Genomic DNA, 27,316 nt, shown 5'->3' with positions numbered 1-27,316 from the left:
GGTAGTGTGTATGGATAGTGGCTATATATCTAGGCACTGCCCAAAGCCCCTTGTGGGATGGGGAGGAGGTGGGAAGGGATGTGCAGATAGTATCAGCATTGTGCTCAGTCGGTGTTGGCTGTGAGTGAATTATGCATGGACCCTAGCAGTATCTACAGTGGTATGTTAACGTAAAACGTCATTTGTAGTTGTTGAATTTATAAGTTCAGTGTGCAAAAGCAGGTTCTGTAAACATGACACTTCCCATGCTAGTTAATATAAGGCAAATCTCTAAACTTAAGACATGCATAGCTTTAGTAGGTGTCAAGCTACTTTCTGTTAAGTGAAGGAATGTTTTAGCAAAATCATAATAGGAACTCACTTAAGTGTACTGAAAGGATATGGATTGAGGATGAAGGAACATGGTGAGGATTTTGACAGGCTACAGAGAACAGGAAATGTTAAGTGTGTGGTGTTTTCTTGGAGAACCTGGACTTAGTTTTGCTTATTACAACTTCAAAAATTACAGTACAATCCTGATAATGTGTAGGAGTTAATATTTTTTGGAATCCAGGTAACGAAGGTTATATTGGGTAAGCTTGTATTTTGTTCTTACTATTTTTTTTTAGAGTTAAATTATAAACCAAGTAGCTTTTAATGAATTTTAAATCTTTTTAAAGTTAACTTTTGGCATTTTGTGCTTTACTTACTTTCTTCTCTTTCTTTCCCTCCTCCCCTCCTTCTTACTCGTCCATGAAATCACCACATCCAGGGATGCGCGTAAGTTTATCAGTTATTACGGGGATGGGCAATTTCAAATTACAAGCAACCTTCTTAATAATTTATCTTGTCTCCTCAGTGTTGTTGAATTTAAGATGGAAGAAAGCATGAAGAAGGCTGCCGAGGTTCTGAACAAGCATAGTCTCAGTGGAAGACCTCTGAAAGTGAAAGAAGTAAGATTGAAATCTGCTCTGTTTTGGTTTTTAAAGTGCTTGTTCATAATCTAATAAACTTTATGCTTGGGTAATTGGGATATGAAATCACCGAAAGGGTATGTACATAAAATAATAAACTAAAACCCCTATATGAAATTAGTTTACCAACTAAGATCTGGGCTGTCAAAATTTTTAGTTGTAGGTATATGCTTTACTTAACCTGAGGCATTGTTTTGAAATTCAGGTAAAAATGAACATGTGCGCATTGGCCAAATTTAAAGTCTAGGTGTTGAATGTGTCAATTCAGAACTGATTGACAAAAAGATACCAAGCAAAAGTGGCCATTGTTGCTGTACACTTCTGTGTTTTGACTTGCAAAACATGTATGTACTTTTCTTGACTCTCTGAATCTTTCCATAAATCTGTTCCAGAGAATGTTATGGAAGTGTTTGTAAAACATGTGAATCGGAACACCGAGTAAGCATGTTCCTGTAGGTCACTGGAGACTTATTGCCATTTTAAATATAATTTCACAGTTAGAAAATAATACTACAGATATTCAGAGTTTTGGTACAGTAACTAATATTCAATTATGAGTTATTTGCCATTAGTATAGTTCTAGCATTGCAGAACCTGAATCTGTCTTTGAGTCTAATTTAATCAGATATGGGAATGTAGCTTCAACATTAGTACTAACTCTTGGGGTAAGAAATCAAGTTGCCCCCTGGATAACTATTCATGGAAATGCTATCTTCATCCTTACACATATTTTGACTACCTCTTTTCCTAACTTTCAGTTAAACTCTGCCGTCTAAACTTTGCTATTTTCTTGCTGGTATAGAATCATAGGACTGGAAGGGACCTCGAGAGGCCATCTAGTCCAGTCCTCTGCACTCATAGCAGGACTGAGTATTACCTAGACTAGTGGTTCCCAAACTTGTTCCGCCGCTTGTGCAGGGAAAGCCCCTGGCGGTCTGGGCCGGCTTGTTTACCTGCCGCGTCCGCAGGTTTGGCCGATCGCGTCTCCCACTGGCCGCGGTTCGCTGCTCCAGGCCAATGGGAGCCACTGGAAGCAGCGGTCAGTACGTCCCTCGGCCCGTGCCGCTTCCAGTAGCTCCCATTGGCCTGGAGAAGCGAACCGCGGCCAGTGGGAGACGCGATCGGCCAAACCTGCGGACGCGGCTGGTAAACAAGCCGGCCCAGACCGCCAGGGGCTTTCCCTGCACAAGCGGCGGGACAAGTTTGGGAACCACTGATCTAGACCATCCCTGACAGGTGTTTGTTCAACCTGCTCTTAAAAATCCTCAATGATGGAGATTCCACAACCTCCCTAGATAATTTATTCCAGTGCTTAACCACCCTGACAGGAAGTTTTTCCTAATGTCTAACCTAAACCTCCCTTGCTGCAATTTAAGCCCATTGCTTCTTGTTCTATCCTCAGAGGTTAAAGACAACAATTTTTCTCTTTGTAACAACCTTTTATGTACTTGAAAACTTATGGTGTCCCCTCTGTCTTCTCTTCTCCGAACTAAACAAACCCAGTTTTTTCAGTCTTCCCTCATAGGTCATGTTTTCTAGACCTTTAGTCATTTTTGTTGCTCTTCTCTCTGGACTTTCTCCAGTTAGTCCACATCTTTCCTGAAATGTGGTGCCCAGAAGTGGACACAATACTCCAGTTGAGGCATAATCAGCACGGAGTAGAGCGGAAGAATTACTTCTCGTTTCTTGATTACAACACTGCTAATACATCCCAGAATGAAGTTTGCTTTTTTTTGCAACAGTGTTACACTGTTGACTCATATTTAGCTTATGGTCCACTATGACTCCCAGATGCCTTTTCACAGTACTCTTTCCTAGGCAGTCATTTCCCATTTTGTATGTGTGCAGCTGATTGTTCTGCCTTAAGTGGAGTACTTTGCGTTTGTCCTTATTGAATTTCATCCTATTTACTTCAGACCATTTCTCCAGTTTGTCCAGATCATTTTGAATTTTAATCCTATCCTCCAAAGCAGAGCTGACATTCTGTGGATAAATGGGTGACTGTTTGGGGGGAGGGATAGCTCAGTGGTTTAAGCATTGGCCTGATAAACCCAGGATTGAGTTCAATCCTTGAGGGGGCCACTTAGGGATCTGGGGCAAAATCAGAACTTGATCCTGCTAGTGAAGGCAGGGGGTTGGACTCGATGACCTTAAAGGCCCCTTCCAGTTCTATGAGATAGGTGTATCTCCATATATTTGAATTTGGTCCAGCACAGGAGTTGGTGAAATTGCTGCCATCTGACTGCTGTCTGGTCTCACTTCAGTTACCAGTGATTAGTTGTTAACATAGAAAAATCCACCTTCCCAGTTGATATAAATTAGGGCCCCTTACTGGAAGTCTTGTAGGCTGAATGAATGAACTAACCTTTAATTACTAGAGGGGTCTTTGTCATTTTGAGTTCTGTATTTGGTGGAACACTCCCCCTTGTCAATTTCACTTTCTAATACACTAGTGCAATGGTGCAGTGTTCAAATTACCATTCGCTACAAGGAAGTAGCTATTGGAATTTAAAAAAAACCTCCATAATCAAAACATTTTTAATTAGTATTAGCTTTTTAAGACCTACATTCTGTGCAATCTAAAATGTGGTCCAGAAATCACTGGTGGTCCAATAAAATATGATATCTCACCCACCTCTTTTCTGTCATCTTGTTACATTTAGTTATTGTTTAGGCAGCTGGGAGTCCAAACTACTATTAACTATTAAGTGAACTTGAACAAATCACTTAATCATTTCTGCCTTAATTTCAAATCTGTAAAATGGTGCTAATGATACTTGTCCTCTAAAACATTTTGAGATCATCAGATGAAAAGTGTTCTTGCCCTCCTTGAAGTCTGACTGTACAAGTATTCTTTAGTAGGTAGCCAAGTCATTATTGAGACAAACAAGCTTTTCTATAGTTAACATTGAAGCTATTCTGGTAAGTCTTTTTTAACCACCTTTCCCTAATAATGCTAAAACCAAAGTAGTCCACCTGAAACTGTACACACCATATTTGTCTGAGTTAGATTTTTATGCTGAACAGACAAGGTATTTTATAGCTCTGAGGGTTCCAAATCTCAGCTAAGATTCATTTTTATTAAATTTCCCAATGTGCTTCTGGCTCTTCATATCTCAGGAACAGATTTAGCTACATCTCTGTAATATTTTACAAGCCGAAGAGTCCTTTCAAAACCAGTGAAAGACCAATATTACCACGAATACTAAAGCACAGTTAGAATCATAGAATATCAGGGTTTTGAATCAATGGATAAGGTTGTCTGTTTCTAGTTGTCACTGTTAGAGACAGAATTATATTCTTTTGGGTGACCTTAACTGAGCATTTATATGCCTTTGAATGTCTTGGGCTTTTTTAAACTGTATTTCCTCTCAAATTAACCTTTCCAGTCCCCTAATCCACTTAATTATTTTCTGCATGTACTACATCTCATTCCTCTGGTGCATAGCTTGCTATGCCTCTGTAATTTTGGGTTACATGTGCACTAGTTCTCTTGTTCCATATTGCATCACAAGCCTGTATCTACAACTTGCTGTCCACAGTCTCCTATATAGATCTTCTTCATTGTGGCTTTCCCCATGTTGATTCTCTTCTGGATTTTCTTCAAGTAGAAGCTTTCTTTGGCTTGTCTTCACAAGGTGCTCAGTCAGCAGTACAACAATATTGGTGTAACTGCTCCAGTGGCTAAAACTAATGTAGACAGGGCCTCTATTCTATACTGAATCTTAATTTCCTGCCTCTCTGGGTCCCTGTTATCCATCTACACTGATATTCACGCTCTCAATTTAGTATCCTTTGCACATATAGCTTGCTGTTAACCAATGTTCCAGGTCATTTAAGCATTTATAATTTTGTATCCCAAGTATCTGAGTAGGTAGGTTTTCCCTCCTTGCTATCTGGAATCTGCTGTCATTTATTGCCCTTCATGCTCCTTCAGACAGCGTTCAGTGAAACCCATGTTCAATTCAGTTTGAGCTTTTCAAGTATGATTCTTGAGTCACTATTAGATTGTTCCTCTTACCTATTAACTTTTTTCTAAAACAAGCAGTGAGGGGGTGCCCTGATACAGGCTTATGAACTACTTTTTACTGATGACTTTATTATTGAATCATGGGAGTCTTGCCATTAAACCCCCCTGTGTTACTGGGAGTAAAGTGTTGGCTCTGTAGTGTCCATATTGAGTTTAGTGAGTTTTGCCATCTTGTTGTACATGTTACTCTTACCGTTTTGCAGGATCCTGATGGCGAGCATGCCAGGAGAGCAATGCAGAAGGCCATGGCAGCAGCTGGTGGCATGGGTATTGGCCCAGGACCAGGAGGCCCTGGAATGATCAATATACCACCCAGCATCCTCAATAATCCCAACATACCCAATGAGATTATCCATGCTTTACAGGCTGGGAGACTTGGAAGTACAGTATTTGTTGCAAATGTAAGTACAGTGTGGTGTCTGGGCAGAAGATTTGGGATTTAACTGGATTAGGTACTGCTCTCCAAATGAAGAGCTTTCAGACAGGGATCAGGCTCTATTCTGGCAAATTTACTTACTTTGAGTAATCAGACTATTAATAGACTACGGTCAGAAGGGACCATCACGATCATCTAGTGTCCTACTCTGTAACTAGTCCTGTCGTCTTCAGTTGGACTACTTGCTGAGGAAAGTACTACTTGACATGGGTGAGGTATTATCTTTTATTGGACCAACTTCTGTTGGCAAGAGATTCAAACTTTTGAGCTTACAGAGAGCTCTTGAGGTGTGGGAAACTCAGGGTCACCGCTAAATAAAAGGAGGAAAAGATTATTTAGAATAAGTAGTTGACACATTTCAAGGTACCATTCAAGGTGAAATGGTCCGTTAACACCCCTCCAGTCATTGGAGGTAAGGGAGGGAATATAGTTAGTGGAATATAGATTGTTGTAATAAGCCATAAAACCAGTGTCTATTCTGCCCCTGATTTTTAGGGTCTAGCAAATTTATGAATTTAAGCTCCTAGGCTCATCTTTTGAAAGTCTTGTGCAGGTTTCCTTTGAGGATGTAGACTAATAGGTCAGAGATAGTGATCGCTTTGTGAAAAGCGTTCGCCCACAGGTAACATGGTGTTTTTGTCTTTTTTTTTTTTTTTAATCATTTTCCTGTGTGAGTTCATTTCTAGACTCGCATGGTGATTGGTTTGGTTTCACCCACATAGGCATTTAGTGCATTTATTGGGACCACTTTACCTTGAATGATCCCTTGAAATGTGTTAACTACTTATTCTAAATAATCTGTTCCTCCTTGTATTTAGCGGTGACCCTGAGTACATTTCCAGACCTGAAGAAGAGCTCTGTCTAAGCTGGAAAGCTTGTCTCTCTCACCAACAAAAGTTGGTCCAATAAAAGATCTGACCTCACACACCTTCTATCCTGGGACCAACACGGCTACAACAATGTTGCCTACATACCTGACATGAGTAGGGGTGACCGTATCATGCCTTAGATGAAATACAGTATTCATGTGACATACAGCCAAAAAGTGCACATTCCACATAATGACACCTCAGTACTGCACCCTGCACTGAATCTCCAGAATTACGAAGTATAAATTAAATGACATCTAGCTGTATAAAGAAACCTATCACTTTATTATAGAATACTTCTTGCTGTGCACTTACACTGTAGCAAAACTCAGTAACTCAGTTAAAAGGTATTCTGTCACTAATACTGATCAGCGGGATTCTTCTAGAGTTAAGGTACTCACTATGCGTGAACGGCTTGTATTCACTTGGCTCTGGTTTGAAACTCTCATAGCTGACTATCTTTTGAGTTAACACTTTCTGCCATTTTTGCAAAGATTATTGAATTTATTCTCAAATCTATAGTACCTAGTTCAGGAAGCTTTCAATAAACAATATTTGTAGCTACTTGTTGGGAGAAACATTACAGAATGTTTCAAACTGTATTTTTCTTTCAGTTGGATTACAAAGTTGGCTGGAAGAAACTGAAGGAAGTGTTCAGCATGGCTGGCGTGGTTGTTCGAGCTGACATACTAGAAGACAAAGATGGCAAAAGTCGTGGGATTGGCACTGTTACTTTTGAACAATCTATTGAAGCTGTTCAGGCTATATGTATCCTTTCTGAAGAAATTCTGCAATAGTGAAGCAAAGACCCCTAAAATTAGGTTTTTCTAGGTACCAGACAAGACTTCCAGTCCATCATGTACCATCTGATTTCTTGTGTGAAAGCAAATGGCAGACTAGTAGAATTGGCATTAGTTAAGAAACTCTGATAGTGCTTCTGTCTCTCATATTGAAATAAGCACCATCCTCTTGCCTCGTGGTAATACGTTGGCACCCTGTCGTAGACACTGAGAAAATCGGTGAAGAAACCTGGGTGTAAATGAAACTTTATTTTTGTCTAGCTTAAGTAAACTGTTGACTTGAGGAAACAAGAACGTATTGGAAAGGGGCTCCAGTTTGCAACAACATACTGCATATCTTTGGCTGGGAATATACACAGCTGCCTCTTGGGTCTACCTAATAATTAAACACAATATGGATTTGCTAGAGGGATTTATTTTAAATCCCTTTATGGATGACCCGTGAGGGAGATTGGGGGAGAAAGGTTTGTGGCATTCCCTGTTTTATGATGTATGAAGATCTGGACCTTTTTAAAGGTACCTGCTTTTTATACTGGTCCTGTCTACCCTTGCTTTCTTGGAAGACAGCTAATAAATGTGATAATCACAGGTGCCAAGCAAGTGATCCTGATGCAGAGGGGAAACAAATTTTATTCATATTTTTCTCTGTGAGCACTTGTAACAAATAAAGGAAGAAAGAATTTTACAATTCAACTTTTCAGTTAAAGGCTGAGCATTCAGAGTACTGTCTTCCAAATCAGGCATCCAGATAAAGGGGAGAGATGAGATTTGATAGCTATGATGTTTTGAAGCTGGCTCACAATGGGAGGGTGGATTAGAGCAGTGGTCTCCAAAGTGGGGTGCATGCACCCCAAGGGATGTGCAAGAGGATCTATTGGGGGGGGCGTGGCAGGAGGAGTGCTGCCAGAGCAAAAGGGTGATAAGGCTGGAGGAGTGCCGCCGGGGCAAAAGGGCAGCAAGGCAGGAGGAGCGCCGCTGGGGGAGGAGGGGGGGGAAGGGTGGCCAGGGGAGCGCCGCCCTAAGATTGGCCAGAATGCCGCCCCTTACAGTGTGCCGCCCCAGGCACGTGCTTCCTACGCTGGTGCCTGGAGCTGGCCCTTCAAGGTGTCCTGAGGGAAGAGTGGGAGTTCCACAACGCAGAGGGGTTGACAGTGGCACCCTCACTCGTTCGTTTGCTTTCAGCGTATTGCGTTGTATTGCAGTTTACGTGTGCCCAGTTAAGTGGATTTATGGATCATATTATCTAGTTTTAACTAAACTAATCCTCACAAAATGGACAAGTGGCTTAAAAAGATTCCTGCAAAGAAACCATGGATTGAAGATAATACTAATAACTCGCGCACAAGCGAACAACAAGAAAATGACAGAGCTGACAGTTCTCCTACTCCTAGTACGAGCTCTTCATCAGCCACATTACGAGGTTAAAAACAATGCCGATCTAATCAGATCTGACAAGAAGTCAGCCAAAAAAATTCGAAATGATCAAGAAGACTATTTGAAATATGGATTTACATCCACTATCGTTAACGATGAACCTCTCCCTAAGTGTATATTGTGCCTTGAGATATTAGCTAATGATAGAATGAAGCCATCACGATTAGCAAGACATTTAAAAACTAAGCATCCAGAACATGAAGACCTCCTACAATTTTTTCAGTGATGTTTAAAGTCATGCAATACTCAATCCAGTACTTTACAAAATTTCACTAAACTTAATGATAAATGTTTAGAAGCTCTCTTGAGGTTTTTTACTTAATAGCGGAAGACAAAAAGCCACATACCATTGGGGAAAACACTTGTTCTTCCTGCCACGGTAAAAATGGATGAAATAATACACAGAAAACAATATGGCGACAAACTAAAATGCATTCCTTTGTCAGCAAATACTGTTGGAAGACGCATAAAATACATAGCTGAAGATTCTAAGAAACAAGTATTAGAACAAATTACACAGTGTGGGAGGTTTGCTATACTGTTGGATGAAAATACAGATGTTTCTAACATGTCTCAGCTTATGGTATTTGCTAGATTCTGTTTCAATAATGAAATACATGAAGAACTACTTTTTTTGTGAGCCACTAAAGGAAAGCTGTGTAAATGACTTCTTTAATAAAAACAATGTTTTATGGAAAAACTGTGTAAGTGTAACCACTGATGGAGCGGCTTGCTTTGACTGGAATAAAGAAAGGATTCCAGGGTAAGGTTACAGAGAGCACCACATGTGAAATTAATTCACTGTGTCATTCATAGGCAAGCTATTGCAGCAAAGAAATTGGATCCAGAAGTGCACAAGTGCTACAGGATGTCATCGATGTGGTTGATTTTATAAAAACAAGACCAGTAGAATCTTTACAATAGTAGAATCTTTACAATACTTTGTAATGAGATGGGGAGTGACCATGAAAACGTTTTGTACCACACAGAGGTTCATTGGTTATCTCGTGGCAAAGTGCTTAAAAGAGTTGTCGAACTTAAAGATGAGTTACGCATTTTTCTTTTACAAAAAGACAAGTGTTCCAAATTTGCTGGCCTTTTCTGTGTTGACAAGTGGCTGTCAGTAGTATGCTACTTAGCAGATATTTTCAAAAAAATAAACACACTTAACTGTCCCTTCAAGGTAAAGGTGACGTTTTAACAATGAGTGAGAAAGTAACTGCTTTTCGAAAGAAACTCGTGCTATGGAGAGAGCATTTTGAAAACGGATGTTTGGAAATGTTTCCATCGTTATGTGATTTTGTTGCCGAAAACGATGTAAGTGTGTCACCTGTAAAAACTCTCATATCTGCACACTTAAACTTGGAAATAGAATTTTCTAACCTGTTTAAAAATCTTCCAAACAGAGTTTCAGTGGGTTTTGAACCCATTTGTTAAAAATATAAAAATGCAACACCTTCTGATTAGTTTGCAAGAACAATTGATTGATATCAGGGAAGATGGAAATTTACTAGCCGAATTTCAACAAAAACCTTTGCATAATTGGTGGATGGGACTGAAAAATGAGTATCATAATTTAGTAAGTGCAGTCAACGATGCACTTCTTCCATTTGGATCTTCATATCTTTGTGAGGCATCTTTTTCAGGTAGGACAGCCATTAAAACCAAGGTGTGAAATAAACTGAACTTAGAACCAGACCTTTGAATCGCTGTATCACCAAGTGTTAAACCAAGATTTTCAAAAATAATGAAGCATATTCAATCACATTGCTCTTACTAAAAATTATTAATAATAAATTTTAGTGAGAGCAAAAAGGTTTTTTTGTACCGTTAATAATAAAATAAAATAAACATATTTTTAAAATATTGTTTTTTATCTCATCCTTTAATGTTTTTTGTTTTATAATGTACATAATATATTAGTATAGTAGTACATGTATATAATTTATACATAAATATACATATTGGGGATGCGTGCTCAAAAATTTTTTACTTATGGGGTGCGTGATCAAAAAAGTGTGGAGACCACTGGATTCCAGAGGGGAACATCTCATCCTTTTTAGAATGGGGTGTATGTCAGGAATGAGGTTCACATAAGACTAAGTACTATGGCATCTTATAGTAGAGGTACATGTGTCAAACTGGACATGTCGGAGTTTGAGAGTTTCAGGACTGAGCAAAGTTGCTAAAGTTTCTGGAGTAGAGTTGATTTTGGAGAAATTTAAACTGTCTTCGCCTTTCAAATGCATAGTTTTTAATGATACGTAATGTCTTACAAATTTAAGGTGCCACAAGTACTCGTTCTTTTTGCTGCTACAGACTAACACGGTTACCACTCTGAACCTGTCATAATGTCTTAATGACTCTTTTGGTTAGGATTAAATATGTTTATAATCTTTAATATTTCCCAACCAAAAACCACTGATTAAGATACTTTTGAAGCTTCAACTGATGGATTTTAAGTTCCAGGGAGGGATACCAAGGATGGCCATCCTGGGTCAGACCAATGCTTCAGAGGGAATGGACGGAACGTGGCAATAATTGAATGATCCATCTTCTGTCATCCAGTTCCAGCTTCTGGCAGTCAGAAGTTTAGAGACACCCAGAGAGCAGTGGTGTGCTCCTTAACATCTTGGCTTATAGCCATTGATGGACCTATCCTCCATGAACCCAGCTATATTTTTGCGCTTCACAGCATCCCCTGGCAATGAGTTCCACAGGTTGTGTGAAGAAGTATTTCCTTATGTTTAAACCTGCTGCCTGTTAATTTCATTGGGTGACTCTTGGGTTCTTGTGTAATGTGAAATGGTAAATAACACTTATTGACTTTCTCCACAACACTCATGATTTTATAGACGTCTATTGTTTCTTCCATTAGTCGACTCTTTTCTAAACTGAACAGTCAGTCTTTTTAATCTGTCCTCATGTGGTAGTTCGATACCTCTAATCACTTTCGCCCTTCTCTGTACTCTTCCAATTCTAATACCTTTTTCTGAGATGGGACGGTCAGAACTGCATGCAGTATTCAAGGTGTGGGCGTACTGTGGATGTATATAGTGGCATTAAGGTATTTTCTGTCTTATTTATCCATTTCCTAATGGTTCCTAACATTAACCATTTTGACTTTTTGCTGCACATTAAGCAGGTGTTTTCAGAGAACTATCCACAATGACTCTAAGATCTTTCTTGAGTCATAAAAGCTAATGTACCCGTCATCATTTTGTTTGTGTAGTTAGGATTGTTTTCCAGTGGGCAACAGAGGGTCCTGTGGCACCTTTGAGACTAACAGAAATATTGGGAGCATAAGCTTTCGTGGGTAAGAACCTCACTTCTTCAGATGCAAGTAATGGAAATCTCCAGAGGCAGGTATAAATCAGTGTGGAGATAACGAGGTTAGTTCAATCAGGGAGGGTGAGGTGCTCTGCTAGTAGTTGAGGTGTGAACACCAAGGGAGGAGAAACTGCTTCTGTAGTTGGATAGCCATTCACAGTCTTTGTTTAATCCTGACCTGATGGTGTCAAATTTGCAAATGAACTGGAGCTCAGCAGTTTCTCTTTGGAGTCTGGTCCTGAAGTTTTTTTGCTGTAAGATGGCTACCTCCAATGGGCATTACTTCGTATTTATCAACATTGAATTAATCTGCAATTTATTGCCAGTCACCCAGTCTAGTGAGATCCCTTTGTAACTCTCCACAGTCAGTATTGGACTTGAGTAATTTTTTGTCTGCAAACTTTGCCACCTCACTGTTTACCCCTTTTTCCAGGTCAGTTATGAATTTGTTGAACGGCACTGGTCCCAGTACAGATCCTTGCGGGGGACTCTAGTATTTATCTCTCTCCTCTATGAAAACTTATTCCTACCCTTTGTGTCCTATCTCTTAACCTGTTACTGATACACGAGTTACCAGTCATTTATTCCATGTCTGCCTGTTTTGCTTAAGAGCCTCCCTGCTGTAGGGTGGGGCTGATACACTGCCAGACATTTGAAGCTGTACTGCTGTTAACTTTAAGTTCTTTTTAGCAGTAAGATTTTTGGACTAACATTTTGAAAAAAACATCCTTAACTTAAGTATTAGCAATGTTCAACGGGCAGCTGCTTTTTGACAGACCAATGCATGTAAAAATGGTAAGTATATTCAGTTCTCTTACTGTGTAATGTGATATCAGAACTTGTGTTGGATACCTTATGGCTGGCATTCAAACTGTGGTCCATTGAACACTCACAAGTTGAGAACCAAGCAATGTGTTAATCTGGTGTGGCAGGGGAAGGCAAGGAGAGAAATGGAAATGCAACTGTGAGCATTTTCATCACATTTAGTTTGTAGGATGAAATGTGAGAGGTCATCAGACTGGTTAAGCACTCAGAACTGTTCACAATCGTGCTGCTGCTTCAAACCCAGCCTAAGCATATAGGAAACACAAGCAGCTACCATAGAATGGTGGTGTGGCAGCATAACAGAGACAAAGGATCAAATGAATCTGGATTTTGAACTAGTTTCATCACTCAAAGCTGGAGTAACATTTTTTTTACTGATACATATCTGTCTTATGGATAGGATCGCTGTTTGTAGAGCACTCTTGAGGACAGCTGCAATTGCTTTAACAGAATGCTTTAGTGCAGGTTAAAATAATTTTATTTATGCCATCAGCAAGCACCTAAACTATTTAAATACATTTGATCTTGTTAGTGTAGCTAAATCCAGATTTCCAAGTTTCCCCTATTGCTATTTCTCAAGCTGCATTGAGGAGGCCAAAGTGCCAGTGCCTTGCCCATAGAGAATTCTCTTCTTGGGTAATCCCCCAAAATGTAACGTCAGGAAATGGCCATATTTATGAATTACCTACTTGGCAGTAAGTCCATAGTACAGTTATGGATGTTGTTTGCCAGGAATTGTCATAGCTTTCAGAGTGTTGGTTCCATTAAAAGGTGCTGCCAGTAATCTCGCGTGTGGGGTTTAACACTGTTTAACTGTTTTCAGGATGAGCGAGCCTTTCCAAAGGGGGACTTCTTCCCTCCAGAACGACCTCAACAGCTTCCTCGTAAGTTTCTTTAAAACTAACACCTTGAATTTTTAGCTTGCAGGAGTTCAGTTTGCTATACTGCAGGAATGGTGCCATAAAGCTAATGTTGCTAGGTGAGGTGGGGAAGGGCTTTTATTCCAGGTACTCCCTAATACTCAAGGCACCAGGAAGGGTTAGCCTCTGTGGTTTGGGGATCCCTCAATCAGTTCTGGGTCAAGGGAAGGTCAAGATGGTGTCTGGAAACATCATGCCTCTTAAAGGAAGGAGGCTGGCTTTGTGCTTTGGACTGTATAGCATTTAAGTATCCACAGGGATGCATCTACAATCCCTAGTAAGTGCATCTGTATGTGGGACGGAAGTTGGCTGTTTCCTTATTTTGGCTATTGAATGATCAAGAACAATACTCTAAAAAGGATGAGATGTTCCCCACTGGATTCCCACTGATCTCAAACTGAGGGGTGTTAACTTTTATATTGACTCATTTCTTATCCTCCATCATCCAAAAGTAAACGTTCATTCTTTTTTCCATCTTGTTGTTTAGAAGACTTTCAGCTTTAAAGGGCTGACCTTTGAAAGTACCTATATGGGGAGAGGGAGGGAGATGCTTGCAGAAGTAGAGAGAGGTGGTTTCACACCACCTATCATTGCTATTTTAGATCCAACTTCAGAGCTTTGAGAGTTCACACTTAAGTGCTAGAAATACAGAACCAAGAGTGGGAATCCACTGAGATCTTCAGAACAAAATAGTAATTTTGTCACTTGAAGAACAAAGCTTGCTATCATCTGTGCCAAAAAAAAATAAATTACTTTTTTCTCTAGATGGGCTTGGTGGTATTGGCATGGGATTAGGACCAGGAGGTCAGCCTATTGATGCAAATCATTTAAACAAAGGCATGGGAATGCCCAACATGGGACCTGGAGGTAAGAAAATCACACTTCTTACTGTGTGTACGCTTCATTAAGTCTTTTTCCTAGCTTTTCATATGACCTTAGGGTTGCTGTCTTTCCAGTAAAGAGAACCCAAAACATGCTTCAAAAAATCCAAACCGCTAAAGTAAGTATTTTTCCTCCTTGATGATCCAAACTAGAATGGATTTCTGTACCACCTTAAATTCTATTGGTTCATGTACCACCTTAAATTCTAAATAAATGGCTGGAACATCAAGCTCACATACCACCCGTGGTACATATACCACGCTTTGGGAACCCCTTGTCTAGTACATATCTCATTTTCTGGTTCTTGTACACTAGGAGCAAACAGTACAAGGGGATGTTAAACTTTCAAAGTAGTCTTCTGTTGAAAACTTCTTAATGAGTTTGGAAAGCCTTTTGATTTCAGAAATCTACATTTAGCCCTCAAACTACTTGATACAGTGTTCCCTCTTATCAGTGTTCCTCTATGGTAATATTCTGAAGTGGGATTGTTTGTGCTTGGGTCAGGCTTTTTCTTTTTATGTCCAATAGGGAAGTGGCACTTCACCTGAGGCTATAATGCTTCTTGTCAAAATAGAACACACAAGTTCCAAGTCAGATACCTGAAGGTGTTACATTTCAAAGTATTGTCATAATTCATAAGTGATTTGTGGCTTCCTACTAGATACCAAACATCAGTAACTGTTAATTTGACCTCCATTTAGAATCCATAATTCTAAGTTGTCTGGAAAATGAATGCTGGATTCATTACATGCTACTGTGAATGAACCAATTGAGAAGTTGCATATCTAACAACTTTCAATTTGTGTAAGCTCATGATTTTTCTGCTGCTTTGTCCTTTTAGAAAGGATTCCATGTCATCTACTCCCCCAAAGAGCTCTTGTTAGTAGATCCGCTCATTCACTACTTTTCTCAGTATAAGCTTTTAAACCAAAATCTAAGTCCCCATTCCTGCAAAGTAACTTGAGAAGCTCAAACATCAGACTGATTGTATGCATGTATAATTCCATCTGTAAATAAAGCTTTCTTTTTTTATTTTGAGGAATGGGAATGGAAGGCATGGGCTTTGGAATGAATAAAATGGGAGGTAAGCTACTGTACATGCAGTTCTGAAATGCAAATAGCTTTTTCATATATAGATATATCTTTATCTGTCTTTGGTATTAGCTAACATTTACGTAGGCTGACATCTCCCTGGAAATATCTTAATTTAGGGAGAATAGTGCCAGATAAGCATTTGTTTACTTGGAAGCAGTCACTGAGTCAGTAGTGATGCTTGTTTTTAAAGCAGTAATAAATTGCCATATGTTGTGCTAATAGGTATTGTGCTCCTTGAGGGGTGAGATCTTCAGATGAAATATAAACCAAGATGTTAACCACTTATGACTCTTAACGACTGCTGCTGGATATTTACAAAAGTTAGAGCATGGGCTTGTGGCCTTATTACATCTTGAGACTAAATTGAACTGTTCGGTTACAAAGAATTTCTTTGTTAATGCTAGTTTTAATTTTGTAAACATTCCCTTATGCCTCCAAGGTGTACCGTTTTGAGATGGCATTTTACATGTGGCTGCTTTTCCTAGAATATTCCTAGCAATATTACCAAAGAGTAAATAGGTGGAATAACACATTCTGATCTAGTGTGGTGACTTATTTGAAATGCACTTTTTAATGTCACCTTTATCTTAGAGATACTATACTTTTGTTTCAGGGATGGAGGGTCCTTTTGGTGGCATGGACAACCTGGGTCGCTTTCCATCTGGAATGAATATGGGCAGAATGAGTGGTGAGGCACTGATTCCTACATTATAGATCCCCAGCCTCAGTGAATGTCTTGTCATGGAACTCTTCCCTCCCCCCCCCCTCCCCCCCCCCCCCAATTTGGATGGTCTAATTGAATTAGTAATGATTGGTAATCCTGTTGGAGCATCATATGCTTTAAGGCTACCTACAAAAGAAAGGAAAAGAACACATTTCCTTTATATTGTGTAAAGAGAACCTGAAAGCTTTATTTTTTTTTGCTTGTTTTTACCACTAGCCGTAACCGCAGTGTCAAGTTTAACTTTTGCTGTAGGTCTCCCTGGAAAAAACTGGAGTTTTCTCAATCTTTTCTTGTCTAAATGGGAGTGATGCATCTTCAACAAAGATCTCATTTTCCACTTGTTAAACATTTCAGTTAAAGATGCCAACAGACAGTTCCAACCAGCTTGATTAAAATTCCTTTCCCCTCTCAATTGCTCAGGTTTCACTTGTGATAGCCCTTTTTACTCAGTTCCCTAGTCTTCTGGGATGGAGAAGACCTTGCCTTCACATGTAAATTAAAATTAGGAAAACCCTTGAGTTTTGAAAACTGATTCAGCCTTTCTTTATTCATCATGAAGAAGCAAAAATGATCACAATCAATCTTTCCCTTGCAGATTCACATTTAAAAATAAACACTTGTTTGCTCTTATGGGGTATAAAACAGCCTAAACTTTCCAGAGCTTTTCCTGACCACTTTCTAACACTGAAATATTAAATCCTAACTTTGAGGAAATCTTGGCTAGCTCTTGGGAGGACCTGGATAGAGTGATATTACAGTTGTACCTGAAAAGGTTTGGCTTCCTCATCATTGTAAATAGGTTGAGAGAGGAGTGTTGATGTTCTGTTAAGGGACAGAGCAGGAGCTTAGGTTAGTCCTATGTAATCCATAGATACAGGTCCTCCAAACACCTTGCCAATCTCCACTAGGAAAAGGAAGTACAAGGATCTGAAATTTCAGTGTGTGTGTGTGTGTGTGTGTGTGTGTGTGTGTGTGTGTGTGTAAAAACACACACAAAAAGCCTCCGTGTGTGTGTGGGTCTGTATCTCAAAGAAGCAATACATGGCAAAAACACTTGTTTCACAGTTCACCTGCTAAAATATTACAAGAGACATGTTCTCTTCAGGATGTCTAAGTTGTCCTGGAAATCTACTAAATTAATACTTTCTGCAGAGATGGATCGTGCGATGGGTGGAGGATTTGACAGAGACTTTGGAAGAAATGAGATGGGAATGTCTCGTAGTTTTGGAGACGCCCTGGACAGGGGAATAGGTAAGCAAACAAAGGCTGTATTTGTGCTATGCGCTATTCATCTGAATTGTGCTTACAATAGTGACAAGTAAGGTTTGGAATAATCTCTTCTGCTGTGGTATGAGAATCTAGTTGCAACTTTGACTAAAATTTAGTCAAAAGTACTCCCTAAAATGTATTTGAAACCATGCCTTTTGAGAAACTACATGTTCTCATGAGCTGTATGGGAGGTATCCCAAACTGAGTGGTTCAAGTGATTACATGTGTGCATTCTGCACACAGTCATAGGATGGATCTACAACCTATCCTGAAGGGATGATCCATCACTCTCACAGATCTTGGGAGAAAGGCCAGTCCTTGCTTACAGACAGCCCCCGAACCTGAAGCAAATACTCACCAGCAACCACACACAAAAACACTAACTCAGGAACCTATCCTTGCAACAAAGCCCATTGCCAACTCTGCCCACATATCTATTCAGGGGATACCATCATAGGACTTAATCACATCAGCCATACCATCAGAGGCTCATTCACCTGCACATCTACCAGTGTGATATGTGCCAGCAATGCCCCTCTGCCATGTACATTGGCCAAACCGGAAAGTCTCTACATAAAAGAATAAATGGACACAAATCAGATGTCAAGAATTATAACATTCAGAAACAAGTTGGAGAACACTTCAATCTCCCTGGCCACTCGATTACAGACCTAAAAGACGCAATATTACAACAAAAAAACCTTCAAAAACAGACTCCAGCAAGAGACTGCTGAATTGGAATTAATTTGCAAATTGGACACCATTAAATTAGGCTTGAATAAAGACTGGGAGTGGATGGGCCATTACACAAAGTAAAACTATTTCCCCATGCTTCTCTCTCTCTCTCTCTCTCTCTCTTCCTCCTCCTTCGCCCCCCCCCCCCCAGTTCCTCACATCTTCTTGTCAGTTGCTGGAAATGGGCCATTTTCATTACCACTACAAACAGTTCTTTTTCTCTCCTGCTGATAATAGCTCACCTTAACTGATCATCCCCTTATAGTGGGTATGGTAACACCCATTGTTTCATGGTGTGTGTGTGTGTGTGTATATCTCTCTGTCTATCTATCTATATATCTTCATCGGATGCATGCAGTGGAAAATATAGTAGGAAGTGGGCTGTAGCCCACAAAAGCTTATGCTCAAATAAATTTGTTTGTCTCTAAGGTGCCACAAGTACTCCTGTTCTTTCAGCAGCTTGTTGAGTCCTGTGGCACCTTCTAGACTAAGACGTATTGGAGCATGAGCTTTTGTGGGTGAATACCCACTTGTCGGATGATGCATCCGACAAAGTGGGTATTCACTCAGGAAAGCTCATGCTCCAATACGTCTCTTAGTCTATAAGGTGCCACAAGACTCTTTGCTGCTTTTACAGATCCAGACTAGCACCGCTACCCCTTTGATACTTGACAGAAAAGGTATGATAGTGGTAGCTGCTTTTCTGAGGATGCTCAGAGTACAAGTCTACCCTGAGCTGGATGACTGGCTAGTCAGAGGCCAGTCCAAGGTTCAGGTACTGTCCAGTCTATCTCTCATGTAGTCAATTTGTAAAACCCTGGGTCTGCTGATCAACTTAGAAAAAGCTACTTTGCCCAGATCAGAGGATAGAGTTCATAGGAGCAGTGCTGGACTCTACTCAGGTCAGAGCTTTCCTTCCCGATATAAGGTTCCAAACGGTTCGATCCCTTGTTGCTGATCTCAGTGCTTACCCACAACAGCTCAAAACTGTATGAGGCGCTGGCGCATATGGCACATACATAGTCCAGCATGCCAGCCTACATCTCAGGACTCTTCAGAGATGTCTGACCTCTGTTTATTCATCAAATCTTCAACATCGGGACTCCGCTAAATGTGCCCTCTTGAGTATTGACTTCTCTAGACTGGTGAACGAACCCAGTCAGTGTTTGTGCAGGCGTTGCCTTTGTCCACCCTCAATCTTTGCTGATGCACATGTCTGCCCTGGGGTGAGCGGCTCATCTGTTCCCCTCCATACTCAGGTTTTATGTCCCTCAAGGGGACCTCGCTCTACATATCAGCATCAGGGACCTACAGGCTGTCTGCCTAGCCTGTCAGTGGAAAAGTCTGTTCTCTGACAACACAGTGGCAATGTTTTACCTCAACAGGCAGGGAAAAGCTTGCTCTTCCCCACTGTGTCGAGGCAGTTCGGCATTGGAATATTGGCACGCCAGTTCATTCATTCTTGAAGCCTCTTACCTTCTAGGGCACAGAATGAGTGGACAGACTGCCAAAGTGGATCATTTACGAGTCCTCACGAGTGGTCTCTCCGACCAGATGTTGCCAGACGCATTTTCCAGAGTGGAGGAATCCTCATATAGGTCTACTTGCAACCAAAACCCAACAGGAAATGCCATCAATTTTCTATCTACCAGGTGGCAGTCCCATTTCCATCAGACACTTTCCTGATACCCTGGATAAACCCTACTATGTTTTCCCAATTCCACTTAGTGTTGCTAAAGATCAAACTGCATCATGCCGTCTATGTTAATAGCCCCAGAGTGGCCCCGGCAGCACTGGTTCCCCGCTCCCCTGGATCTGTCACTGGAGGCTCTGATTTTGTTTCCATTGGACCTAGACTTAATCTTGTAAGATCACAGTCAGCTGTTGCACCCAAACCTATGGGCAGGAACTTAAATTAACAGCCTGGATGCTCTATGGCTAAAATCCCAGACAAGCCTGTGAACTTGCTCCAAGCAAATGACTTGTTGAATAGTAGAAAGTCCTCCACCATGTTGAAGTGGAAGTGTTTTTCCATCTGGTCTTTTGCCAATGCAGTCTTCAATTCAGCATCTCGTGGATAACTTACTGCACCTAAAACATCAGGGTTTGGCAATTAGTTCTCACTTATTAGCAATATCCGCTTTCCATCCTCACATGGACAACCGTTCTATATTTTCTAATGATATAACAATGAGATTTTTGAGTGTCCATTTAGAGTGTCCATCCTAGTCCATTTAGAGCTCATTGTTATGGCTCTAGTAGAATCTACTTTTTTTTTTTTTTTTTTTTTTATAAACACATTCCCCTTATTTTGAGATATACAGAGCTGGTATATGGAAATCATTTCACACTTTCATAACCTATTATGCATTGGATATGGCATCCAGTCCCAGCGTGGTAGATCGGTACTCCAATCCTTGTGCCAGTAGAACTCCACATCGCTCCATCCAATTTACTATGTTGGTTGCCAGACTGTCCCGAGAGTGGGAATACGCAGAGGAGACTTGAAGAAATTAAGATAGGTTACTTGTAATTGGAGTTCTTTGAGATGGACTCTGCATATTCACACCCCAACACCCTTTCCCTATTCCTATGGAGTCCAAATTAAAATACCCTAGTTTTTCTGCTGTCAGAGAACTCTGGTTACAAGTAACCAATCTTCATTTTAAATTAGTTCATGTTGTTTAAAATCTACCTGCTAACCACATCAGTGAAAGGATTTGAACCACTCTGATCCACCTATGTACTGCCTTTACCTTAGGTTATGTTAGTTGAAGTTTTATAGTTAGTAGTCAGTTTTTAGAATGTTTAGTTTAGATTTAGACTGGATTGTAAATTTAAGGGCAGCTTTATTGTTCAGTATGCACGATCCCAGTGTGAAGAAACACTAATTCAAGCGGTGCAGCTGGCATCTCACGCACCTATCGGATGTCTAAAATGATTCAGGGAGAACCATTCCCCGGCACGTTGTGCTATCTGTACCACATTTGCACCTCAAGCCCAGAAAGCGAGTCCAAATAAACTTCAGGCCCTTTTATTACTGTTCAAATTTTGTGGTGTACTATGATGTCAGCACTGTTTGCAAAAATGTCAGACTACATCAGCATCTCGTACATAATCATTCTTCAGAAATATTGGGAAGTTGTAAATGAGCGTGAGCCCAAACATGCCTTTTTTCCCCTTTTTGAGTCACAGTGGGGTTCAAATGTCTTAAGATACAAATGAGCATGCAACATTTAAATACCAAGCGCTTATCCCTTCATAATAAAACACCTGCTATCTGACACTACTCCCTAGGCATGAGCTGAAGATGTCCGCTGTCAGCAGTATAAATACCATATGTTCTTTGTTAAGCTACAGTTGCTCAATAGATGGCAGCATGCTCACACAAATGCATAAGATAGTGCCTAATCCTGCTCAGACAGTTGCCAAAAGTCAAACAATTGTTAAGTTAATCACAGCTTGCTTTCTAGCACATCTTTTCAAGGAGATGAGGGAAAGTTTTGGAGTGGCATAGCTGATTTTTGGGGCTAGATGTGCTCAAAGAAACTTTAGACATGGATGGTAACTGAAATTATACTCCTGTTTGTAGAAAACTTGTCACTAGTGTTAACAATAAACCTGACACTTTTCAGGCCAAACAGATTTTCCAAGCATAAATTATTGGTGACAAAACTAGGCCTTGGTTGCAACCCTAATATACACTTGGCAACATACAGAACTTTAAAAAGTAATTTAGTTCTCTATAAACTCAACTAATGAGGCCCTGTATTCCATAGTAAGTGACACCCAAATGATCTGGTTTCTGTAACGGACACAATTCTGTAGCAGATTTAGGAGTGTTCAGAAATGGAGGAATGCATGGCAATGATACGATCAGTACACTCAAATCAAAGAAATAGTTAAAATATTGTTTTGCTTCTCTCCACATTAAAAAGCTAAATATACTGCAGGCTTTTGCCTTGGCAGTGAATAATTGCACTGGAATCTGTTGGTTTTGGCACCAGGAAAAAGCTAAAACTCTTGGCTTGCATCTCTTTACCACTTCTGGCTGGCAGAAGCAGAGTCTATTCCGATCCTTTTGGGAGAAGGGTCTTGAACTCAGTTTACTCCCAGCAACTAGCAACCTCACTGCCCAACCCCAATATCTGCTAGTGTTTGAGCAGGCTTACATTTTGACAGCTGAAATTACACTTAAATTGTTGATGTGAGCTGTGAACACAAATCCAACAACTGTTCTCTTGAATTTGCCGGCTTCAAACGCTGCATCTCTTTACACTTGGTTCACATTTGAAAGCTTTATTTGTAAGAGCTAGAAACTTGACTTCTCATTAAAAAAAAAACCGCCCTAGGTTCTCAAGCACAGTTCTGCTTCAGAATCTGCAACTACAGAATACACACACTACTGTACACTAACAAATTGTACAGTTTCAAACATCAAGAATATCCAGGTGCATCAAATTTAATATCCTCTTCACACGATCACAGGTAATGACATCTTAATGTATTGTGTTCTAGGTGGAAGTGCCAGCATTCCTGGAATTGAGAGGATGGCACCCGGCATTGATCGTCTGGGTGCGGGAATAGAAAGAATACCTTCTGGGATGGGACATGGGATGGAGAGAGTAGGGTCTGAAATAGATCGAATGGGTCTTGTTTTGGATCGCATGGGTTCTAATGTAGATCGAATGGCCCCAGGAATTGATCGAATGGCCCCTCTGGGCATAGACCACATAGCTTCCAGCATTGACAGAATGGGCCCAACCATTGAGCGAATGGGTTCTGGTATAGAAAGAATGGGTTCTGGAATAGGTTTTGGTATTGATAGAATGGGTACTGCTATTGATCGTGTTAGTACCACTATGGACAGAATGGGCTCAGGAGTAGATCGCATGGGTTCTGGCATGGATAGGATGGGTCTAAGTATGGATCGTATGGTACCTGCTGGAATGGGAACTGGAATGGGTCAAGTTATAGATAGAATGCCAACTGGACTAGATCGCATGGGGGCCACAAGTATGGACAGAATGGGATTGGATCGCATGGGGGCCACTAGTATGGACAGAATGGGATTGGATCGCATGGGGGCCACTAATATGGAGAGAATGGGGCCTACCATGGGGCAGGGAATGGGGGCAGGTATAGATCGGATGGGACTTGCAATGGGAAGCAGTTTTGAAAGAACAATGGACATGGATCGTGGAAACTTCGCAGGCAGTTTTGCAGGCACTCTTGGAGGAACCGGAGGACCTGCAGCTGGGGTGGCCAGAAAAGCCTGCCAGATATTTGTGAGAAATGTGAGTAACCCTTTCATAATCTAAATAACTGCACAGAACTCTTGTGTTGGTGCTTAGAGGATGAAGAAATGCTAGTACTAAGTTGTTGCACATTTTGATGGCTTCAGTTAGACTATCTTAAGTATTTGTGTAGTCTCCATCAAATGTATTAATGCTGCATGGGACAGTTATAAGGTCTGAGTAGAAAAATCTTTCATTTAATTGCTACTAACTGGACACACAACCCTCCACACCTGTAAGTGCGGACAGTGCAATGCTATGTGTTCTATGCATTTTATACTTCGGTGCTAGCAACTCTTTATTATTATATTGATTAACTATGGAACAGATTCTCAGTGAGTGACTGCTTTCTTTCTCCAGCTTCCTTTTGATTTCACATGGAAAATGCTGAAGGACAAATTTAATGAGTGTGGTAAGTTACTTTATACTACTGAAGAACCTCCAAACAACTTACTGTACGACAAAATCATTATGTAACATATCAGAAATTCTCTTTCTGAATCATAACTTCAACTGCTGCCTGTACTACTTAACCAAAACTTCATACAAACCTAGGAAAATATTAGATATTAGCAAAAACCTGTATTTTGAATAAATGCTTGTTGCACAGTCCTCACCTGTGTCAGGTTTTTATCCTTCCCAATAATTGTGCCTTCTAGTGGCAATACTCTCCACCAAAAGTAACATGCAATAATTGTACATCTTTCTTGCTGTAGTTGGAGACTGCCTAGGTACATCAGGCCTTACTAGTAATCCAATCCCTACCAGTAACTGCAAATAATCGTTTCTTACAGGGGTTTAATAGATCAGACCATTCGAAGTACTCCTCTAATGGGAAACTTTAGTGTAAATAAGCCCCAAACCTTCTCAATACTAAAATAGAGACGGTCTCCTGTAGTGTTGAGCCATGAGCCCAGCATGCCACTTGCTGGTTATCGGTTAATACCAACATTCCATGACTCTTCTTCACTTTAAAACTCTAGTCCTGTCTCTTACCAGATTCATCCAATAAAAGATTGTTGAAATGTAACCAAATTACTGGAGATGATTTAAAGATTAAAGGAATGTAACACTAAAGTGAAAGGAGGAAATGGCTTCATTTACAAGAGTTCATTATGTACATCATGGGGTCTCAACATGGAGAGGGTGGCAGGTCTCAAGTACGTCCAGAAGAACTTGTCTTTTGGACTAGATGGGAGGCAGAGTCAGAAATTCTTCCTCTTATTATGTAGAGGAAAAGATTGAGAACTGCTGGCACAGATGATATGCCTTACATGTAGAAATATTTCAGAACACAAATTAGGTTTAGAACCATTCAGTTAATTGTCACATTTTCCCTGCTGTGCTGGAAGGATTTCTGGATGTGGGTAGATCAATCCAACAGATTAATCTTACAATGATGTGGCTCATGTATTTTGCTGGAATGGCTTTGTAAGGATATCTTGGGAGGGGGATGCCAGATATGAAGCTGTTTGAGTTTGAGTTTTACTTACCTATAGTTAGTCCCATATGCTGACTCCTTGTTAGTTCCATCAGTGAATAACAATAATACTGCACTGTGGCCTTCACTACAAAATAGAGAGGAGCATCAATGCACCATTCCTGTGAACTCCTTAAAAAGGGGGGCAAGTCTTGTCTGGCTCCCTCAAAACTGAGTGTCAAGCTGCATCTTCTTAAAACTGGGAAATGCTTGAAAGGGGTAGATCAGTGGAAAGAGAAACAGATTCCAATCAAATATCTTAAGTGAGGCAAATTGTTTAATTTTGAGAACAGTCCTTTATAATCAATCACACCTGAAATGTTTCTGCTGCATTTGACTCCAAAATATGTTCTAAATGTACAACTTTTTATCACTGTATTTGGAATGCTCTATTGGAGACCTTTCAGAGTCTTAATCACAAGATCATTTCATGTAGGAATCTGGTTAGGTATCGAGCTTCATGCAGTAATTTCATTACACTAAACACAACCCCTTTTTTTGCAGGTCACGTGCTGTACGCAGACATCAAGATGGAGAATGGGAAGTCCAAAGGTTGTGGTGTTGTTAGATTTGAGTCCCCAGAAGTGGCTGAGAGAGCTTGCCGGATGATGAATGGGATACAGCTTCGTGGCAGGGAAATTGATGTGCGAATTGATAGAAATGCTTAAATTAGTTGCCTTTTTAAACACCGATACCAGATCTTTTGAATTTGTATTTTTCTTGTTAACCATTTTAATTTGACTGGATGTAAAGACATTACAAAAATTCAGTTGCTTTCTGGGGTAATTTTAATTACTTTTTTTAACAAATGGATTTGCATTTTACTGTTTTGCATTGAAACTGCAATGTGCACAATCTTTTTTGTAGTTGTGGCATCTTGTTGACATTACAGATGTATACGGTATGACTTTGATAATAAATGCCGGTTACTGAAAGCTGTCAATCATTGATCCATCAATTACTGGCAGCAAATCTTGTGCTTAAAAAGTCTTGGTATAAATAGAGCAGGTAGTTCAGAAACCTAGAATGCATGTGCTGTGAAATATAGCTCATGTCTGGAAGCACCTAGGAATGTCTTAAACTAGCTTTTAAAACTTTCAAAGATGTGTGAGCACAACATGAGAACATTAAAATAATCCTGGTTTTTGCACACTAGCCTCAATAGCTGAATGTCTTTGGAGAACAGGTGACCCCACCTCAGTGGATTTCACTCTGTCTCATGCTGGAAGCAGGAACCCAAGTGGAAACTGCCATAGTTTCAAGAGACATCTAGTAACCGGATGATCTGTCCAAGAAGTGCATTGCAGGGAACAGCGTTTCTTGCCATTCCCTAGGCTTAAGGGAGTTAGACCATGTTGCAGCATGCTGTTGTTCCAACCATACCCAGAGCAGAAAGGAAACCATTCTTTATTTCTGTCTAAGATATTGACTAAGTAGTGAAGTGTGATAGTAGCACAGCTAAAGCTAGGAGGTACTTCTAGTAAAATGCAACAAATTAGCTGTCTCCCAGTGTGTGAAGATGAAAACTTGTCTGAGATGGGGTGGGGAGAAATAGATTGTGAGACTGATTCTCACTCGAATAGTTACTGTCTGGTTCTTTGGCTCAGATCCACAAAGGGATTTAGGTGCCAAGTCCCAGTTTTAGGTACCACTGTGATCCACAAAACCCCTGTTCAGCAGCTGCAACTTTGTAAGTGCCTAAACTCACTCAGCACCTAAATTTCTGTCAAAAGTTCCTGCCTCTGCACATGCGCACTGCTGCTTTACTCTAGGTGCCCAAGGGCCTGTCTCCTACCTATTCCCCATTGCGATCCACAAACTGGGGAAAGAGGCATTCCTCTGCCTATCTTTCCCCAAGCTTCTCTATAGGACCCAATCTGTTTAGGCATGCTGAGAGCAGGCCTACCAGCTCAGGCCCTGATCAACATCTGGCCAGACATGTAGTGTTGCCTCCTTTAACTTTCAGTCCAGTGGTTAGCGCATTCGCCTGGGAAGTAGGAGACCTAAGGTCCAGTTCCACCTTGTAAAAATTAGGTTTGGAACAGGGAACAGCTTCAACTGGGAGCCCCCCATCAGAATGTCCCATCGGCTAATGGTTAGGGCACTCTCCTGAGAGGTAGGGTTTGAACAGGGCTCTTCTCCCTGTCAGGCAGAGGGGGAAACAGAACCTGTGTCTCTGCATCCTGGGTGAATGATCTGACCACTGGGATAAAAGTTAAGAGAAGTACTATCAGTGG

The 27,316-nt window shown here is 40.5% G+C and overlaps 1 protein-coding gene across 2 annotated transcripts; it reads left to right on the top strand.

Moving 5' to 3' along the window:
• The first annotated feature begins 619 nt into the window (after nucleotides 1–619).
• Nucleotides 620–26,014, top strand: LOC101951024 (heterogeneous nuclear ribonucleoprotein M). Of its 2 annotated transcripts, XM_042841385.2 has the most exons (13): nucleotides 620–759; nucleotides 839–932; nucleotides 5,187–5,384; nucleotides 6,903–7,056; nucleotides 12,598–12,647; nucleotides 13,501–13,561; nucleotides 14,363–14,464; nucleotides 15,519–15,563; nucleotides 16,188–16,262; nucleotides 17,451–17,549; nucleotides 22,821–23,599; nucleotides 23,960–24,011; nucleotides 25,584–26,014. In XM_042841385.2, exons 2-13 carry the CDS (start codon nucleotides 855–857, stop codon nucleotides 25,745–25,747), a joined length of 1,857 nt encoding a protein of 618 aa, XP_042697319.1. In that variant the 5' UTR covers nucleotides 620–759; nucleotides 839–854; the 3' UTR covers nucleotides 25,748–26,014. The 2 variants fall into 2 exon arrangements, with proteins under 2 accessions (XP_042697319.1, XP_065434345.1); XM_065578273.1 differs by lacking the exon at nucleotides 15,519–15,563 and having other exon boundaries at nucleotides 624–759.
• The last annotated feature ends 1,302 nt before the right edge of the window (nucleotides 26,015–27,316 follow it).

This window comes from Chrysemys picta, chromosome 25 (assembly GCF_011386835.1).
Source record: "Chrysemys picta bellii isolate R12L10 chromosome 25, ASM1138683v2, whole genome shotgun sequence".
In the NCBI taxonomy this organism is placed as follows: domain Eukaryota; kingdom Metazoa; phylum Chordata; order Testudines; family Emydidae; genus Chrysemys; species Chrysemys picta.
Note: the sequence above shows the minus strand (reverse complement) of the source record. Positions and strands in the feature narration are given on the sequence as shown.